We start from the raw sequence: 17,858 nt of genomic DNA, 5'->3' as shown, positions 1-17,858 counted from the left end.
ATTCACATTGAATTTTCAAACGTTTTTCTTTTCCTTTTCCAATGGTTTTTTTTTTCTCCTCGCAAAGAATGCCGAATTTCCTAAAATGGCATTTTAGTACTTTTCTGAGCGCCTGAATCTCAACTATGCCAGGGTGCTGGAGGTCGTGAATTCTTATTACTGGTTCTCAAGTATCATACAATAACTGATTTATATATCAATGTTTAACCTATCTACTAGCGTTCTCCGCAAGATTGGACATAGATAACATGCGTGTAAATGAAATAATTCTAATCTTTAAATATGCATACATGCAAAGTACTCCGTAACCAGATATAGACTGGAAATTTGCTTGCTTGAATTCTATCCTTATCGCTTTATGCTAGAATCGTCATCTGTTTTACTTCCAAGGGATGACGAAGGTACCTGTGAATCAAATATGTTAGGGCGCGGAGTGTCCTCAGCACCTGGAGTATCCATCAACTCTATCAAATCTCCAATATCCTGTCCGCCTGAGCTCTCGGGTCGTGGTGTGCTGCCAATCAGCGGAGCCATGTGGCGTTTAGACCAGGCAGTTCGAAGCCAGGTCTCAACAGCTGCAGCAGCTTTGTCGAGGCCATTGTTCTGATGGAGAGGCGACGTTGTGTCTCCCCCCTCTTCGAAAGAGCCCTCTACGATCCCTGCAAGATCGCGGTCAAATCCGATCCGCGCCATTTCTGACCCCATTACCGACATGGACGGTAAATCGTCCATGTGAAGGCCGGGGAGGTGTTTCTTGGCCCACGAATTGAAGTAATCTTTGTCCGGGCCGGGAGCTCGAACATTTCTACCCATGGAGCCGACGCCGCCGGGGCGGCGCATCCAAGCTGGCCTCGCACCTAGCACATCATCATCTCCATGGCTGTGAGTAGATTGACGTCTTTCGAGTAGTGGTGGCCGGTCGCCTATCAAGCTCTGCCGTCTAGATAATGGCTGTTCCACCTGATCTGCACTATAAGTCGAAGTTTCAAGGCTCTGTCGTGGGGATGATGAAAAAGAAACGGTCCTGCCAGTCTTTTTTCTCCGCGGTGGGAAATAGCCCATTTTCTGACGTGCGATGCGTCCAATTTCCACTGGCTCAGACAGCGAGTCTATCTTGACCCATTTGACATGCGACCAGGGCATGACTTCTCTCTCTGTGTTCTCATCATCTTGTCCGGCTCTTTCGCTAAATGATTTGGAATAACTGGAAGAGTTAGTTTCTGGTGTCACTGCTACGCTTATCACCGATGACGTTGCTGGAGGGAAGCCTGTAGCATTATGCTGTTGATTGTCGAGCGGCGGATCGCAAGGACGTCCCCGTACTTCGCAGGCGTCGACTGGAATAATGACCCATTTTCGAACTTGTATGCTGTCCCTGGACCAGAGCCCATTCGCCTTCCTAAACGCATCCTCCAAGCACTTATATCGGAGGATAATTCCAGCATATGTATCGGTTGGTAGAATTTTGTGAATGTATACAAGATATTCTTCCGGCTGCGAGTTCTCTGAGGTAATTTCGTCTGATGTTCGGCGCTTATACCTTCCTGAGATATCAACTCCTCCACCAAACCCTTGGTTGTTTTCCAAAACACTGGCTCTCTTGGCAGTTTTCAGCGCGGCATCTCGTTGGTCTGATGATCCAGTCGCAACTCTATTGGCTGCCCTTTGACTGGGTAAAATAGAGGAACCCATTGCTTTGAAGCTCGTGTTGGCGTTGCCGCCGACGCTTGACGGGATTCGGTTCCAAAGTGACGAGGCAAAACTGTCCTCTGGTTGAGTATGCGATCGCAGCTGAGGCGTGTCGCCTGGGTTGTCTGCGACAGAGAGAAGAGAGGCAGCAAGCCCTTGGACTGATGACCAGCTCTGCGCCCAGGAGCCACCAAAGACCTGTCCCAGGCCGGGCGAACTTTGTTTGCCTTTAGCATTCTGGGCCGACCTTGGGGCTGGATGTGTAATTTCGTCATGGCTTCCCAGTAGACTTTCAGAGTTGGTACGACTGCTGCCATTGTTAGGAAGACGGCGATTGCGCGACCGAACCGAACCAGAACCCGTGGTTCCAGCCAAGGGCCCCGGAGAGGATGAGGATTGGTGCGGCGACGATATTCCAGGAACATTGCGGTTGGCCATAGTGACCACCAATGGTCGAGGGTAGCTCTCGAGTTGGACAAAGGCTGCTCATCAGTGTTTGGCTACAGTGGCAAGACTCGATCCTTCGTCGTAGCGGAGTGTCATGGGTCGCCTGCGGACCCGGGAGTCTGTGGTTAATTAAACTCCAAGGACCTCGCGAAGATCTCTATCTCGGAGCCGTCTGGCTTCTTTTCCGTCATAGGGAATAGGGGAAAAGAGAGTTGCTAGGCTAACGCTCCGTGTATACATCTCTTCAGAGTAATAGAGAGACGGTCTCCTTCTGTCGCAGCTCTTGGCTACGTACACGTTATACTAGAACTGGCATGCCTCCCCCCCCCACCATCCGATGAGACAGCATACATTCCGGGCAGGTACCAAGTACATGCATGGCTGCCCCATGCTGCGCGCTAACGTGCTGCGGCGATACCTGCTGGTGTATCAAGTGAGATTCACTGCTTGATAGTGGCACCGACCTAATAATAGGCTACTACTAGGTAGGTACCTAGGCAGTAGTGCCTGTGCGCTGGAAGGCACCTGAGTACCCCAGGAGCTAAATGGCAAGCCACAAACAGGTACCTACTTTGCAGGTACCTGCCCCCCAGTAAGCGGATATCGCAGGGCAGCGAAATTTGGAGATCGATCCAACGCGACGCAGCTCGTGAAAGCATCCATCTGGCTGTATGCCTTAATTCGTTCGCTCGTTTAACCACAGCAGCCCACGATGGATTCTTTCATGCTTCAAGATGATGGCGTGCGTGACCGTATTCGCCAAGCAGAGGAGTTTTTGGTTCCCAGTATGGATGAAGAACATCCCTTGAAGTGTTTGCACTTTCGCTAATCTTGTCCAAGACGATCCCCATGCTCGAAGTTATAGAGCGGACATCATTTTGATGCTACGCAAGAACCAGCGTCGCCTTACCGTGAACATAGACCACGTCCGAGATCACAACCCGGAATTAGCACAAGAAATCCTTCAGAAACCGTTCGACTGCACTCTCGCTTTCAACCATGCCCTCAAAGAGATCGTGCAAACGCTGCCTCAAGCGAGGCCTGACCAAACGGCGAGGGATACCGTATACTATTGCGCGTGGGCTGGAAACTTTGGTCTCAATGCCTGTAACCCTCGCACGTTGTCATCTCAGCACTTGAATCATATGGTCTCTGTTGAGGGCATTGTGACTAGATGCTCTCTCATTCGGCCCAAAGTCGTACGAAGTGTTCACTACAACGAGGTCAAAGACAAATTTCATTTTCGAGAATATCAAGATCAGACTATGACCAACGGGGTGACCACTTCCAGTGTCTATCCACAAGAAGACGATGATGGAAACCCCCTTACTACAGAATATGGATTCTGTACATATCGTGATCATCAGACAATTTCGATTCAGGAGATGCCTGAACGAGCACCCGCCGGCCAGCTTCCTCGAGGCGTTGACGTCATTCTAGATGATGATTTGGTTGATCAGGTGAAGCCTGGCGACAGAATCCAACTTGTCGGCATCTTCCGTACCCTGGGCAACAGGAACGCCAATCACAACAGCGCGTTGTTCAAGACAGTTGTTCTTGCTAATAACGTGGTCCTTTTATCGTCCAAATCCAGTGGTGGGCTGGCCACGGCGTCAATTACTGATACAGACATCCGAAACATTAACAAAGTTGCCAAAAAGAAGGATCTTCTCGGGCTTCTCTCACAATCTCTCGCCCCCAGTATTTACGGCCATGATTACGTCAAAAAGGCCATTTTGCTCATGCTTCTGGGAGGAGTAGAGAAGAACCTCGAGAATGGCACTCACTTGAGAGGAGATATCAATATCTTGATGGTTGGCGATCCCTCTACAGCCAAGTCTCAACTCTTACGATTCGTCCTAAACACAGCACCACTGGCTATCGCTACCACAGGTCGTGGCTCTTCCGGCGTCGGTTTGACGGCAGCCGTTACTACTGATAAGGAAACCGGAGAGCGGAAACTGGAGGCTGGTGCCATGGTCATGGCTGACCGAGGAGTTGTCTGCATTGACGAATTTGACAAAATGTCAGATATTGATCGAGTGGCTATCCACGAAGTCATGGAGCAGCAGACGGTTACCATTGCCAAGGCGGGTATTCATACCTCGTTAAATGCCCGATGTTCTGTTATCGCAGCCGCCAATCCCATCTTTGGGCAGTATGATCCTCACAAGGACCCCCACAGGAATATTGCACTTCCAGACTCCCTGTTGTCACGTTTCGATTTGCTCTTTGTTGTCACCGACGACATTGAAGACGCCAGAGACAGGCAGGTTTCTGAGCATGTATTACGCATGCATAGGTATCGTCAGGCGGGTACCGAAGAGGGCGCCCCTGTTCGTGAACAAGTCTCTCAGTCGCTGGGCGTCTCTGCAAACACTCAGGCCGGATCTCAACAATCAACAGATGTTTATGAGAAGTATGACGCCATGTTGCACGCAGGCGTGACCCGAACATTAGGCCGAGGGTCTAGCAAAAAAATTGAGATTCTTAGCATACCTTTTATGAAGAAGTATATCCAATATGCTAAGCGAATTAAGCCCGTCCTTACTCAGGAAGCATCAGATCGAATTGCCGACATATATGTTGGTCTTCGAAATGATGAGATGGAAGGAAACCAGAGACGGACGAGTCCACTCACAGTTCGTAGTCTGGAGACAATCATTCGATTGGCTACTGCTCACGCCAAGTCACGACTCTCAAGTCGAGTGGAAGAACGAGATGCGATCGCTGCGGAGGGTATCTTGCGGTTTGCCCTCTTCAAAGAAATCGTAGAGGACAGCTCGCGGAGAAAGCGCAGACGTACACAAGCCACGGGGCTGGCCTCCTCCAGCGATGATAGCGACGAGGATGATAGCGACGACGGGGACGACGAGCAAAGCCAACAAACCAGCCAGCCCAACGGAAGCAATTCTCGAAATTCCACTGCACGTATCCAAACCAGAACTTCTTCGAGACTTAATGGGACGAATGGATCTACAAGCCAAACATCGAATGGCTCATCCCATGTACGAGGAGCGACTACGACCCCAGGCAATAGCTCTCATCCATCCCACGAAATGGTGGATACGCAAAGCTCCTTCGCGTCAACGCTACCTGCCTCTCAGGTCTTATTCCCGACTCAGGGAGAGGTTGAAGACGAAAATCTGGCCAGTGCTGCCAGCAACTTGGAGATTGAAGAAGCTACTCTCGCCCCTCAGCGACTGTCAACTTTCAGGACAAACCTTGGCCAGCTGCTCAATACTGACATTTTCGAGGATGACTCAGCTCCTCTCGCCGCAGTAATCAACGCCATCAACGATAGAATTGGTAACCGCGAAGGAGGCGCCTTTAGCAGACCAGAAGCAATTATGGCGCTGAAGAAACTGGAAGAAGCAAATCACATCATGTGAGTTTAACATAACCAACTATTATAATTCAGGATTTCTAGCTAACCAAGGCAACAGGTTTGGTGATGGTGATGTTATTTACAAGATATAAGATCCATTGACGAGGATTTTGCCGGTGTTTAGGATGGATTTGGGGGCTAATTGGATTGGAGGGAATGAATATGGTGATGATATGTCAGGAAAGTAACAAGGTAAAAACCTAGAGCAATTACGACTCACAAGTTGATGAGAATAAAACAAACAAATAATGATGGTATATAATCTATGATTTAAAGTATTTCCTCAAACTTGCGCAGTCGGTCTAGTACATTGCATCCATTCCAAGTCTCAGTGCTGTCATCCTGTCGATCAAGTTTGGGCATGCCAACTTGTTCTACGGCAAAACTAGCCGCTACGGTTCCCCAAATAGCGGCCTCTTCGTAGCTCTTCCCTCGGGCTAAAGCCACAGATAGACCCCCGAGGAACGTGTTACCGCCTCCTGTAGGATCAACAACGCTGTCTTTATCCGTATGGTAAGCTGGGATCCATCGCTCGACTCCAGGATCGACTTCGATCTCTTCGCGAGCGATTGAACCATCCTCGTCGCAGACAAGATCAGCCAGCAGAGCCGTCATGTCGATATCGGGTCGTAGACCACCTCTAGTGTAATTCTTTTTTCGTGTCGATTTGGAGCTTTGCCCGGGCCGGCGTTTCCTGCCGCCATTCTTGACAACATAGCAGCCCTTGTGGGCGGCTCGTACGACGATTGCGAAGGATTGGAGAGGCATGCTATCAAGAAGCTGCTCGCAAGCGCGCTCAACAGCTCGAACAGAGATTTCTCCGGTGACTGGGTCTAGGCCATCGTCGCCCATGAAGCCGGCAAGCTCGCTGTGGTTTGGGCTGCAGACGTCTACAAGCGGCAGAGTGTTTGTAAGGTTGAGAAGCTGGTCCGGGTTACATAGATCAGGCACTGGTTCCCATACGAAGATTGGTTTAGTATAAGTCTCCGAGGTAGAAGCTTCCTTGCGGCGAGAGATTATAGTAGTCACCAGCTCCTGGCAGCGAGTCGGGGAGCAGATGAGGTGGAACGACTTGGACTGGAGCTGCTCCGGTGACAGATCGTTGCTCGTGAGGCGTTTCTTGGGGGTCAAATACTTGAACTCGCGCTTGTCGTCGGTGCCACCGTAGCCATTCCAGCCTCGAGTGGTAAGCCGCTCTGGATCATGGCGCACGACGGCAGAAGTCTCCCAGCTGTCGATCAGCGTGGTGACTGACGGTGGGAAGTCGGAGCCTTGATCAACGATCCATCCTACCGTGGATGAGAGCGGCGGAGGCGAGAACAGGCGGGCGCCAAGGGCGGCGTAGGAGCCGCCTCCTCCAAGGATGTCTTTCTGGGGAGGCTTTGGATCAGGAAAATCGATATCATCTTGACAAACGAATCGCATGGACACGGCGGTCGGTCAGCCCCAAGCTCTTAGAGGCTAACAGGGCCGTAGCGGGAACGCCTCACCGATAATGAGCATGCCAAAAGTAACAAAGTCTATGCCCGCATGATGCTCGGACTCCTGCTCGGATTCCGCCTTTGGGTCTGCATCTGCGTCCGTATGAGAGCCCATGGCACAGAGTGGGATTTTGGGATTTTTTGCAGAGTTGAAGATCAGAGTTGCCCAGCCGCGTCTGGCACACGGGCTGTCATGTTTATCGGGCGGCAGTGACCTGATTCACCTGCAGGCACTAAGGTGTAAAGTACAGAGTACAAATCGACGGGAAATAGCCACTCTCTAGTTTTTGGTAGCCGCTACATGAAACTGATGGGCATTCATGCATGCTACGCGATAAGGGAGATTAGCGGCTAATCGCCCGAGTGTAGAGGAAGTGTATCACATCTCAATGCATTGTGAGAAAATAGCTACTGCAGTTATGCCTTCTTAGATGTAGCAATTGAGGTTAAAGAAAAGGAGCACTGGTATAAAAGTAGGAATTTAGAATACAGTTGCATTTTTTCAAGGCTGTAGGCAGCCTCAATTGGTCAAAATTGCTGTGCTCCAAATGAGCAACAGTTTTATAACACGTCGCCCTCAGCATTGGTGTTTCAGTTATAGCAACGGGACGGGCGTAGTACATGTGCAGAGTAAGCAAGCAGTAGCTCCCTTTGGAATTCGGCCTCAGTGCATATACATTACTATATCGGCAGCCTACAATCAGCCAAGAAAGATGGAAAATTTAGAGATACAGATGAAGGTAATCTTTGCCGAAAGCATCCCTTTATTTTGCTTTATCTCTATATACCTGTTATATGTGGCGCATTAAACAGTAGTCTATCCAGAAGTGTCGCCCGCACATATATGTGTATACATAACAACAAATCTACAGCTTGGCCTTGGGTGGCTCCAGAGTAGGAACCAGCAGGTCTCGCATCTCACCCGCAGCCTCGTTAAGATAGTAGCTCATTCGCTCGCTTCCAAGTCCCTTTGATACTACGTTGAAGTTGATGCTGTGATAGCTGTCAGCGCGGTTCATTTTGAAAGATAATGGGATGGAATGTCAGTGTCTCTTACCTGTTCTCATTGATCATGTACGCAATGCCAAATCCGCCGTCAATAACTTGACTCCATCCATAGCCGTTGAAGAACTCTGAGCTAAGCTGTGAAGTAGAGAGGTACCAGGATGAAGAGTAGCTGTACGCGGGGTCCTTGTAGATCGCCGGGAGCTCTTCACCAGGTCCAAGGAGCTTCTTGAGCCCAAAGAGATGTCTGTCAACGCCCTTGCCGTCTGAAGCAGCCGAGATGTACTCAATATGGGCTGCAATGGCTTTGCGGAAAAGGTCAACCCGGGTCTTATCCTCAGCTGCGGCATCCGCCATGGATGTGCACCAAGCAACTGATTCATCAGAAACGCTGCGGCAAGTCTCAGTACGTCCCAGCTGGAAGCGTCGGGTGGCAGCTGATTCATATGTCGGTCGGTTCTTGCCGTACATCTTGTAGTAGGCAAGCTGAATGATCATCTGCACATATGCGTCTGGTGAGCACTTGAACTTCTTGATGAGGCCCTTTCCGTAGGCCTGGTACGCTTGGACGGCAAGCTGGTGTTGTCCAATGACGTTGTTGAAGTCGGTAACAGCGCGGTCAATCTCGCTCTGGACCTTGGGCGTGATCTCGAACTTGATAGGCTGGGGGTCAGGCAAGTCAGATCGAACATTGGGGTCCGAGAAATCGATCTTGTTTCCGAAAATAAGATCGTTAATGTAGTCGTTCAGACGGTGCGTCGGCGTACCGTCCATCATCGAGTGCTCTCCCATAAAGCCCGATGTGCCGTTATCATTGATAATGAACTGAAGAGGCTTGTCATACCAACGATTGGCGCCATCACCGTGCCAGTACTGGCGAGCACGCTCTTCTAATGTAACGGGGGACGCATCGTCTAAGCAGACCACGAATGAGGCAGACTCAATAGCCTCCAAAGCCGCCTTATTCTTGGGGCTTTCTTGGATCAGCACCTCACGAGCATCTGCCCAGACGTCTCGGTTTTCTGAGGTCAGCGCTCCCACAGGCGATACCCGTTGCGCGATCTGGTAAATGCGGTTGAATTGGTGCTCAAGCTCTGATGTGTTAAGCTGCTTTCCAGCAACTTCATGTTCGACCTTGAAAAATTGGTTCTTGCGAATGACCACAATGTGCTTGTTTTCGGTATGGGAGAACTTGATAGGATAGTCGGCGGGGCGGGCAGCGACGCGGCTTGCGTTGAACATCCACTTGTAACTATCCATGCAAATGGGCAGCTTCTTCATGTACTCGGGCTCGAGGCTACCACTGTCTACAAGCTTCTTGAATTCCAGCACACTACTGGTGATCGCTGCAGCTCGCTTGGCAGGGTTGCGTCGCTTGGGGTCATCTCTGTGTGAATAGAAGTAGCTGACATATGGCACCACCGGGTCTCGGTAGCTCAGATAGGCGGCGTCATTCCACCATTCGTACATCCAGTTCTTTGTCTTGGGGTCTTGGGCCTTTTCAACAAGCTTCTGCTGGAGCTTGCTTCCAACTCCGCCCGGCTTGATGAATTCAGCAACCGCGGCTTTACTTTGCTCGAGCTCGGTAGTCGAGATAATAGGATTTAAACTCTTGAGGTACCTCTTGGCAGTCTCTTCGAGGGTTGGGACTGGAAGGCGTGGGAGAGAGTCTTGGAATCTCAGCATAGCACCCTTTGACTTGTCTTCGACATAGCCTGTCACAGAATAGTGGTATTAGCCCGGGCACAATAGTAGATGAGCGGCAAAAATCTCAGTTGTTCGATCGATAAAGCCATGAAGCAAGATGTCTTGTCGCTTTTTACGCGGGAGAACATACCGGCAGGGAGCGAGCTGCTGTTGCGTTTAGGCGCCATGGCGATGCGATGGGACTGCTGTGGGCAGGCATGTAGATTAGCAACAGGCTCAAAGTGTAACAAAGCAGAGAGAGACGAGGGTCATACAGAAGAAAGCGCAACCCGTCGAAAGGTGTTTGTCGGTCTGGACGAACGTATGGCTGACAACATGGCAAATGAAGTGGACTAGGGGGGAAGCGGCGTGGTTGAGGTTGGCAGCGTGTTTATATCGGCTGCAAGAGATCCGCTCAGATACCGCGGCTCATGGAACTCGTTGCCGCAGAATAGCCCAAGGTAGGATTGGCTATTACCGTTACCGAATATGCGATTAAGGCCAAAACAAGCGTCGGATATTATCGAGTGGCTGACTTGGCTTGCATAACACAAAAACAGCAGAGATATTTAGGGATCGAGGGGAATTGCAGGAGACAGGCAATGGAACCGCGGGAATCATATAAAATACTGTCTCGTGAAATGCGACCAAGACATCTGGAGCGACGTCCATACAGCGGCCACATGCCATGCCACATGCAGGAAATAACGCTGAGCTAGGCCGCCGCTTACCGCTATCGGGACTTTCACTCCACTGGACCCCGGATGTAACGAGCCGAGGTAATTTTCTGGGTTACCGAAAGTTGCGTAGAGCACGGATAGCAGGAGGGCGCTATCGATAACGCTACGGGGCAAGGGAGGAGATGGCTGATATATGGAGTATGTAGCTAGTAGTGTCGTCGTACCTACATAAATGTAGGTACATATAAGTGCTGGACCTAGCACCCAACGTGCCTAACCTATCATCTGCAGCTGAGGAATGGAAATCCTGATTTGGTATCAGATCCATGTGCGGTGCCACCGGGATCAAGCGCTGCTCATTAGCCAGAATGAGCATATAGTATCTAGATCTAGCAGATAGGATCAGGCGGCCATCCCTCTCGTTAAGTATTCCCCGTTGACACAGACCCATTCCCAGCCATACGAAGTACAGCTCTACACAGGCAAGACATACTGCCACAGCGCATCGGGTGACCGCCTACTTCAATAGGAAGTCCTTAAGATGCGGAAGCTAACTCGGCACATCCTTGTCACTAGATGCTGCTAGCAGCGATTTGTATGGGCGACACGAGTGTCACTATTATTACATGGAAGCAAGTCACACGCGCCGACACCGACTCCGTAATCCGGAGCAGAGTGTAAAGTATGGAGTAGATGCCGCGCACTGTTAGATAGCTCATCACCATCAGAACCTGACACCTATTTTCCCTGGCTGGCTACCGATATCTGTGTAACAAACAGCCAGATCACGCACCAACTTCTCCTGGGGTGTCTGCGGATCCCGTTTAACTTAACCATGATCTATTTTCCTTGATACCACTGCTCATCTCATGTATTGACTTTATATACCGGCCTCTCCTAAATTTTGGCTCAGGGGCATCCCGAATCTGTCTCAAATTGAGCCTCGTCGCCCTTTTCGCGCCTGCTGTTATAGATACGATATCTCGTCGCTTTCTCACGTAATCCCCGACAAAAAACTCTTTTCCAGGACCCCTTGTTTATCCTTCTGCCTCAAGCAACTCTCTCTGTACTATTTTCAAAGAAGCTTGAAAAGATGCATCAAGACCAAGATGCACACCGTGGGCGGCTTATCGCCTCGGTCGCTGCAACTGTCATCTCCCTGGCCTGCGGCACAAACGTGAGATACCATTTCCATGACTGCATCCTCGCAAACACTGTCTACACATCTCCCTCTGCTCTGAACTGAGGATGAATAGTGGGATGAATAGCGCCAGCTGATTTGATGCAATAATACAGTATGTCTATTCTGCGTGGGCGCCACAGTTCGCCGAAAAGCTCAGGCTTTCCACGACGGAGAGCAACCTGATCGGCCTATTCGGCAATCTAGGCATGTATACATTGGGTGTCCCCATTGGCATGTTTGTGGACGATCGCGGATCGAGGCCTGCTGTTCTTGCTGGAGCTTTCCTCCTGGCTATTGGCTATATCCCCTTGTGCATCTCCTTTGAGAAAGCTGCGGGCTCTGTTCCTTTGCTCTGCTTCTTCTCTTACCTGACTGGCCTGGGTGGCTGCATGGCGTTTGCCGGTGCTGTGAAGACATCTGCGCTCAACTGGCCAAGCCATCGCGGCACGGCCACGGCGTTTCCGCTTGCTGGATTTGGACTCAGTGCCTTTTTCTTCTCTTTTGTCGGAGCAATTCTTTTCCCTGGCAGCACCAGCTCCTTTTTGCTACTGTTGGCATGGGGCACTTTTGGCCTTACTACTGTTGGATTCTTCTTCTTAAAGGTCTATCCTCAGGTATCTTACCAGGAAGTGCCCACCCAATCATCCGAACCATCGTCATCTGGTCGAGGAAGATCGCGTAGTGTAACCGAACCTGGTATGTCACCCAATCCTGACGCTGTTCACCCAAACCCGGCCGTGCCACCACAGGCCCCTTCAGAATCTGACGCCAGTCGCGCCGATATTTTACATGACCCTGAAGCTGGTGATGCCCCGAGTACCGAGACTTCATCTTTGATTGCCGGCGTTGCAGGCGCCGAGATTGTTAGGGGTAGTAGTATTGATCAAGATGTCTCTTATCACCTAGATGTACGAGGAGTGAAGCTCCTGGTGTGCCTGGATTTTTGGCAGCTATTTTCCATTATGGCAATCCTTGCTGGAACCGGCCTCATGACTATCAAGTACGTTTTATGTATCTCTCTCTCTGACCCGTTGTCGACAAAACTAACATTCTGTAAAGTAATATTGGAAACGATGCAAACGCCCTTTGGAAGCATTATGACCCCTCAGTCGATGAACCGTTCCTCGTTAGCCACCAGCAAATACATGTTTCTATTCTCTCTGTTTTTAACTTTGTAGGGAGACTGCTAAGTGGTAAAGCTATCTGAACCCACCCTCAATACTCTTGTCTAAGCATTTGATTAACTTTGATATAGGTATTGGTTCTGACTATCTCGTCAAAACTCTTCGTGCCAGCCGCATCTGGTGTCTGGCCGTGGCTTGTCTCATATTTCTTCTGGCACAAATCTGTGCCTTGCAAATCGAGATGCCACACAAACTTGTATTCGTTTCGGGTCTTTCTGGCCTGGCCTACGGCTTCCTCTTTGGTGTATTTCCTTCCATTGTTGCAGAGACATTTGGTATTGGTGGGCTGAGCCAGAACTGGGGTTTTATGACTCTTGCCCCTGTAGCCTCGGGAAATGTGTTCAACCTGCTATACGGAAGGATCTACGATCACCACAGCATTGTTGAACCTGATGGCACGCGATCTTGCGACGACGGCATTGCTTGCTACCGCTCTGCTTATGCGGTTACCTCGACTGCATGTGGCCTGGGCCTATTTATTACTTTATACATTATTCACTACCAGAGAACCCAGTATCTAAAGGCGAAAGATAAGTTGGATGAAGAAGACTGATATATTGGCATATATGTGGAGTGCTTAGCATAGGGGCACGGCAGCAACTTTTTTTTTTTACCAGCGTTAGTGAATCTACAGCATGTATACCTTTTCAATCTTTATTTTTTCCTCCTCTTAAATACCTAAACTTTCAAGAGCATTGTTTATAGTGGCATAGCTTTCCAATAGCCATGTTTTGGGTGTCCGTCACTGTCTGTAGCTTATGCATCTAAGCGATTCCAAGTTACCGCCCATCGGTATAAGTATAGACAGGGCGCCTAACCGCATACGTCCAGTTATGTCATCTCGTTTCGGTCACGGGTACCTTTGTCGTGGGCCAGACGCATCATCCTTTTTCAAGCCCGACGACACTACGAATCGCCGTCGTCGCGCAACCTGCGATCTGACGCATCCAACGCATGTCTCATTTTTTGACAAAATGGGCGCCCTCCTTTCTCTACCGCTGCTCGCGGTACCCAGCTTGAGCACAGTACGTTACATGAAGACCGAGCTTGATACCTTAAAGACGCCTGAATCTCGGCCAGACCCTGTGTTTCATCGTCTTTTGCTCAAAGCGCCTACGATGCGACTGACTTGCTAACTTGTGTTATGTAGGCAGCATCTTGCTTGGCCAGCTGCTGCGGTGCAGCTACATGCTCCATGGTTTGTAGCGCATGCGGCAAATGTGGAAACAGGTATGACATTATGCAGTTCGCACCAGATTTGTTGATTTGACTGACAATCCTGTAGTATCGCTACACGCATTGCCTACGCTCTACTTCTCCTCGTCAACTCCATATTAGCATGGATTATGCTCACCGATTGGGCTATAGAAAAGCTCCAGCATCTCGCACTTGACTATGTCAAGATCAACTGTCCCACTGGACAGTGCTATGGATGGCTAGCTGCTCATAGAATCAACTTTGCTCTCGGACTGCTGCACCTTATCTTCGCCGGCCTTCTATTCGGCGTTCAATCCTCGAAAAGCCCTCGAGCCGCTATACAGAATGGTTATTGGGGACCCAAGATCATTGCTTGGCTGGCACTCATTGTCATGTCTTTCCTCATTCCCGACAAGTTCTTTATGTTCTGGGGAAATTATGTCTCATTTGCTGCGGCGATGCTGTTTCTTATTCTCGGTCTCATTCTGCTCGTGGATTTAGCTCACACCTGGGCTGAGTATTGCTTAGCACAAATCGAAGAGACTGACTCTAGGTTCTGGCGATTCGTTCTTATAGGCTCGACCTTGAGCATGTACCTGGCATCCATTGCGATGACTATCGTCCAGTACATCTTCTTTGCCCAGGGCCAGTGCGCCATGAACCAGACTGCCATTACCGTCAACCTCATTCTATGGTTGATTATATCCGTTGTGTCCGTTAATCCTACGGTTCAGGAATACAACCCTAAAGCTGGATTGGCCCAAGCCGCAATGGTGGCAGTCTACTGCACTTATTTGACAATGTCAGCTGTTTCCATGGAACCTGATGATAAGAACTGCAACCCCTTGGTCCGCGCTCAAGGAACGAGAACCACGTCCGTTGTTATCGGAGCTATTGTCACAATGCTCACAGTTGCTTACACGACCACCCGCGCGGCCACTCAAAGCCTTGGCCTGGGAGGTAACGGCGACGGAATCCGACTTCCAGAAGATGATGAGCATGATTTGGTCACACAACAACCCATGGATCGCCGTGAAATGCGGGCAGAAGCTCTACGTCGTGCTGTGGAAGAAGGCAGTCTGCCAGCTGATGCGCTACTGTCAGATGACGAGAGCGACGCTGGCGGAGATCACGCACACGATGATGAAAGATCCAGCACCCAGTACAATTATTCCATGTTTCACATCATCTTTTTCCTGGCCACGGCATGGGTGTCGACGCTTCTCACTCTCAATTATGAGGAGTCAACTCGAGACGGTAACTTCGCCACAGTTGGCCGTACATACGGAGCCAGCTGGGTCAAGATTGTAAGTGCCTGGATCTGCCACGGCATGTACATTTGGACGCTTGTTGCGCCCATCATCTTCCCTGAGCGCTTCGATTTCTAGTGAGTGTACTTTCATTCACAAAGGGGGTATTGGTGATAATACCCGTTCGTCTGGAGACCTGAGAAACCGATACCCCTCCAAGACTGTCTGAGCGATCAGTTAAGGTATCTACTTACTGCAAGATATCACTATGAACAAGCCTTTATTAGTGGCCGATCTGTTTGGAATGCATATGTAGGGATAGTAGTCTGGCTCGGTTTCGTTAGCAATGCTTTTTGGTGCCTTGTATAAGTGACATTACTAGAATATTCATTAGGAGTTTGTTATTTTGATCAATTTACATTTACTATATTGCAATCTACATTTCTGCCATAAACCCCAGTCGAATAATACGATCGTAGAAGACGTAGGTCGCATTTCTGTATATAGAAGCCGTTATCAGCACGATATAAATTAATTACTCTAAATGATGTAGCCCGTTCCTAATTCTCCTTTTGTCCATCTATATAGCCCCTGCTGCCTTTGCGGCCGCGCCCTGATTTAATCCAGCCTCTTTATTGCTTCCCTGATCCTGCAATTTCAAATCCTGCATCTGTTGCTTGTCCTGTTCCCATTGTGAGTTTGCATCACCAAATTCCTCCTTAATCTGCTGCTCCTTGACCTTTCTCTCCTCTTCTTCCTTCTCCCGAGCGATTCGTTCTCTTTCCATTTCCTGCAGAAGGTCCAGTCAGTGTATGTTCTTCCAAATATGATTGAAAAAAGGCGCCGAGATTGACGAAAATACGCACTTCCATGTGTTTGATATCATCAACGCTAGGCTCGTACAAATGCCAAATAGTATAGTGCGGTAAACCAACGACGGAAAATCGCATTCGTTTCGCCATCTGTTGAGTTTGTCAGTTATAAAGGCCCCAAGTGTCCGGTAGGATGAGTCTCACCTTGCCAAATCCCTCCGTTTCGGCGTGCTTCTCGAAACTGAAAGCAGGGAAATGAACACCACTGCGAAACACTTTGGCCTTCGCCAGAATACTGACACCTCCGACTCCGTCAATCTCCATCTCCATGTCTGGATCGCCATAGGGGTCTCGCAGATAGGCAAGATGGGGCCGCCATGTGGCATATTCAGCATAACCCTCTACGATGACGGCATCTTCGTCCAATGTGTCGGCCAGCGCAAGAGCAGTTTCGGATTCTTGCCAGGAGTTCAAATCGTAAGGCTGTTCGCCACCAAGCCAGTCGGGAAGAGGACGCCATACATCTTGAATACCGTTAGTGCAAAATAGAATAAAAAAGGTCATGAGGAACATACTAGGGACAATAACGTCTTTATTGTGTCGCATCAAATCCTCCAAAATTGTAAACGGTGCAGTCTCAACGTCCACATCACGCCAGTATACCCAAGAATGATATGGTCGCAGAGCAGCACTGAGAAGCCAGTTGCGCGCTTGGGCCATAAGCTTTCTACGGCTGGCCTGAGCAGCAAATCCGTGTCGACTTTCAACGTCTTGGTTCACCTTTTGGCCAAAATCCTTCTCGATGATGGAGATTTCTCCATATGGCTGCTTTGGGTCCGCATCTGCCTGGATAGCCTCCAAGTTATCCGAGAGAACTTGCAGGGTTCGATCCTTCGAATCGGAGACGAGAAAGGCGAGATCAATCAGATTGTGAGGGTATGTGAAGTTCTTCAGGTGGGAGAAGAACATTGGCAGATGTTGCTCGGCATCTCGAAGAGGCACGCATAGCAGGATACGTTCTTCGCGCTCCCAGCCGCGCGCACTTCCTTGCACGTTGGTGAGGTCGTAGTATCGCACCGTTTCAAGCTTTAAGTCCTCATATCCAGATAAAATGCCGAGTGAGATCAGAGAAGCGACGGATTTAGGCTGTCCAAACCAAAATATGAGGAGGACAATGACGGCCACTGCTATGCCAATGCGAACCGCAGTCCTCTTGCGTTTTCTGTGAGGAGGGAGGGTAGCTCTCGGTTGGAATCTGCGACAAATTCGGTCAGTATATCAGTTGATTTTGAATCGCACGCAAGGGGAGAAAAAATCATCACCTATGGGGGGAAATCTCGAAGGTGTCGGCACGCGGATATCCATTGGAAAACCCGCTGGAGTGATGCCGTGGCATCATCTTGGAATCGTAGGAAGACTTATGAAAACATCAACGGCCCTCTGTTAATCGCGTAGTGCACGCGGGCGGCTTCTCCCACCTGCGTGATTGAATTGGGTTGATCAAAGCTGGTGATTTGTGACAAGACAGGAGGCAAAGCCTAAACGTAACGTGTATGGAGGAGTGCCTCGTATCCAGAAAGACCCCTTGATCCTGATGCGGCCATTCCACAAAAAATGTTAGCCTGGCTGTCTACTTCGTACAGAGTACTTTCTCGCAAAACCCACCAGATAAGCACCACAGGAAAATTATATCTATTTATAGCATAGCTTGCAAGATGCAGCGTTTTATTTTAAAGAAAAAATAAATATAAAAATAGAAATAAATAAAATGATTATTTAAAAATCTGCCTGGGTGGCATCTCAATAATACTACGCAATAATAAAATAAATTAAACAGGATGCATATAGTTGCAAGA

The 17,858-nt window shown here is 49.4% G+C and overlaps 6 protein-coding genes across 6 annotated transcripts; 2 read left to right on the top strand and 4 right to left on the bottom strand.

The window, feature by feature from the left end:
* Nucleotides 1–173: 173 nt before the first annotated feature.
* On the bottom strand, nt 174–2,395 carry GGI43DRAFT_402912 (carbohydrate-binding module family 50 protein). Its single transcript, XM_083205733.1, has one exon. The coding sequence runs from the start codon at nt 2,125–2,127 to the stop codon at nt 349–351; it is 1,779 nt and encodes a 592-aa protein (XP_083061887.1). The 5' UTR covers nt 2,128–2,395; the 3' UTR covers nt 174–348.
* A 286-nt stretch (nt 2,396–2,681) lies between these two features.
* GGI43DRAFT_402911 (MCM DNA helicase complex subunit MCM3) lies at nt 2,682–5,764 on the top strand. The gene is made up of 3 exons (XM_083205732.1): nt 2,682–2,921; nt 2,977–5,524; nt 5,583–5,764. The coding sequence occupies exons 1-3, from the start codon at nt 2,849–2,851 to the stop codon at nt 5,614–5,616; spliced, it is 2,655 nt and encodes an 884-aa protein (XP_083061886.1). The 5' UTR covers nt 2,682–2,848; the 3' UTR covers nt 5,617–5,764.
* GGI43DRAFT_402909 (Ribokinase-like protein) lies at nt 5,765–7,443 on the bottom strand. The gene is made up of 2 exons (XM_083205731.1): nt 7,015–7,443; nt 5,765–6,930 (listed from the first exon to the last, which is right to left on the bottom strand). Exons 1-2 carry the CDS (start codon nt 7,118–7,120, stop codon nt 5,795–5,797), a joined length of 1,242 nt encoding a protein of 413 aa, XP_083061885.1. The 5' UTR covers nt 7,121–7,443; the 3' UTR covers nt 5,765–5,794.
* A 399-nt stretch (nt 7,444–7,842) lies between these two features.
* On the bottom strand, nt 7,843–10,286 carry GGI43DRAFT_355231 (carnitine O-acetyltransferase CAT2). The gene is made up of 4 exons (XM_083202308.1): nt 9,972–10,286; nt 9,848–9,899; nt 8,063–9,725; nt 7,843–7,998 (listed from the first exon to the last, which is right to left on the bottom strand). The coding sequence occupies exons 1-4, from the start codon at nt 10,032–10,034 to the stop codon at nt 7,872–7,874; spliced, it is 1,905 nt and encodes a 634-aa protein (XP_083061884.1). The 5' UTR covers nt 10,035–10,286; the 3' UTR covers nt 7,843–7,871.
* A 1,183-nt stretch (nt 10,287–11,469) lies between these two features.
* GGI43DRAFT_422338 (serine incorporator domain-containing protein) lies at nt 11,470–15,328 on the top strand (the record flags this gene model as incomplete). Its single annotated transcript, XM_083208093.1, has 6 exons — nt 11,470–11,553; nt 11,673–12,559; nt 12,619–12,752; nt 12,815–13,256; nt 13,898–13,945; nt 14,029–15,328. The coding sequence occupies 6 exons, from the start codon at nt 11,470–11,472 to the stop codon at nt 15,326–15,328; spliced, it is 2,895 nt and encodes a 964-aa protein (XP_083061883.1).
* A 316-nt stretch (nt 15,329–15,644) lies between these two features.
* On the bottom strand, nt 15,645–17,808 carry GGI43DRAFT_402900 (Anp1-domain-containing protein). Its single transcript, XM_083205730.1, has 6 exons — nt 17,668–17,808; nt 17,325–17,593; nt 16,578–17,257; nt 16,207–16,526; nt 16,057–16,152; nt 15,645–15,980 (listed from the first exon to the last, which is right to left on the bottom strand). The coding sequence occupies exons 2-6, from the start codon at nt 17,399–17,401 to the stop codon at nt 15,771–15,773; spliced, it is 1,383 nt and encodes a 460-aa protein (XP_083061882.1). The 5' UTR covers nt 17,402–17,593; nt 17,668–17,808; the 3' UTR covers nt 15,645–15,770.
* Nucleotides 17,809–17,858: the final 50 nt, after the last annotated feature.

Source organism: Trichoderma evansii (assembly GCF_050947405.1).
Source record: "Trichoderma evansii strain SZMC 28006 chromosome Unknown GGI43scaffold_7, whole genome shotgun sequence".
NCBI classification, from domain to species: Eukaryota; Fungi; Ascomycota; class Sordariomycetes; order Hypocreales; family Hypocreaceae; genus Trichoderma; species Trichoderma evansii.
The sequence above is the reverse complement of the archived record's forward strand: the minus strand, read 5'-3'. Positions and strand labels throughout refer to the sequence as shown.

What these genes read in the sequence shown, in the direction of transcription:
- GGI43DRAFT_402912 (XM_083205733.1), bottom strand. Translation starts at nt 2,127, where the DNA reads ATGGCCAACCGCAATGTTCCTGGAATATCGTCGCCGCACCAATCCTCA.
- GGI43DRAFT_402911 (XM_083205732.1), top strand. Translation starts at nt 2,849, where the DNA reads ATGGATTCTTTCATGCTTCAAGATGATGGCGTGCGTGACCGTATTCGC. An exon ending in AGAGGAGTTTTTGGTTCCCA is followed by an intron (nt 2,922 to 2,976) that starts GTATGGATGAAG and finishes ATCTTGTCCAAG; the next exon opens with ACGATCCCCATGCTCGAAGT. An exon ending in GAAGAAGCAAATCACATCAT is followed by an intron (nt 5,525 to 5,582) that starts GTGAGTTTAACA and finishes CCAAGGCAACAG; the next exon opens with GTTTGGTGATGGTGATGTTA.
- GGI43DRAFT_402909 (XM_083205731.1), bottom strand. Translation starts at nt 7,120, where the DNA reads ATGGGCTCTCATACGGACGCAGATGCAGACCCAAAGGCGGAATCCGAG. An exon ending in TTTTGGCATGCTCATTATCG is followed by an intron (nt 6,931 to 7,014) that starts GTGAGGCGTTCC and finishes TCGTTTGTCAAG; the next exon opens with ATGATATCGATTTTCCTGAT.
- GGI43DRAFT_355231 (XM_083202308.1), bottom strand. Translation starts at nt 10,034, where the DNA reads ATGTTGTCAGCCATACGTTCGTCCAGACCGACAAACACCTTTCGACGG. An exon ending in GACGGGTTGCGCTTTCTTCT is followed by an intron (nt 9,900 to 9,971) that starts GTATGACCCTCG and finishes TGCCCACAGCAG; the next exon opens with TCCCATCGCATCGCCATGGC. An exon ending in TACATGATCAATGAGAACAG is followed by an intron (nt 7,999 to 8,062) that starts GTAAGAGACACT and finishes CAGCTATCACAG; the next exon opens with CATCAACTTCAACGTAGTAT.
- GGI43DRAFT_402900 (XM_083205730.1), bottom strand. Translation starts at nt 17,401, where the DNA reads ATGATGCCACGGCATCACTCCAGCGGGTTTTCCAATGGATATCCGCGT. An exon ending in AAACGGAGGGATTTGGCAAG is followed by an intron (nt 16,153 to 16,206) that starts GTGAGACTCATC and finishes CAAACTCAACAG; the next exon opens with ATGGCGAAACGAATGCGATT. An exon ending in ATGATATCAAACACATGGAA is followed by an intron (nt 15,981 to 16,056) that starts GTGCGTATTTTC and finishes GACCTTCTGCAG; the next exon opens with GAAATGGAAAGAGAACGAAT.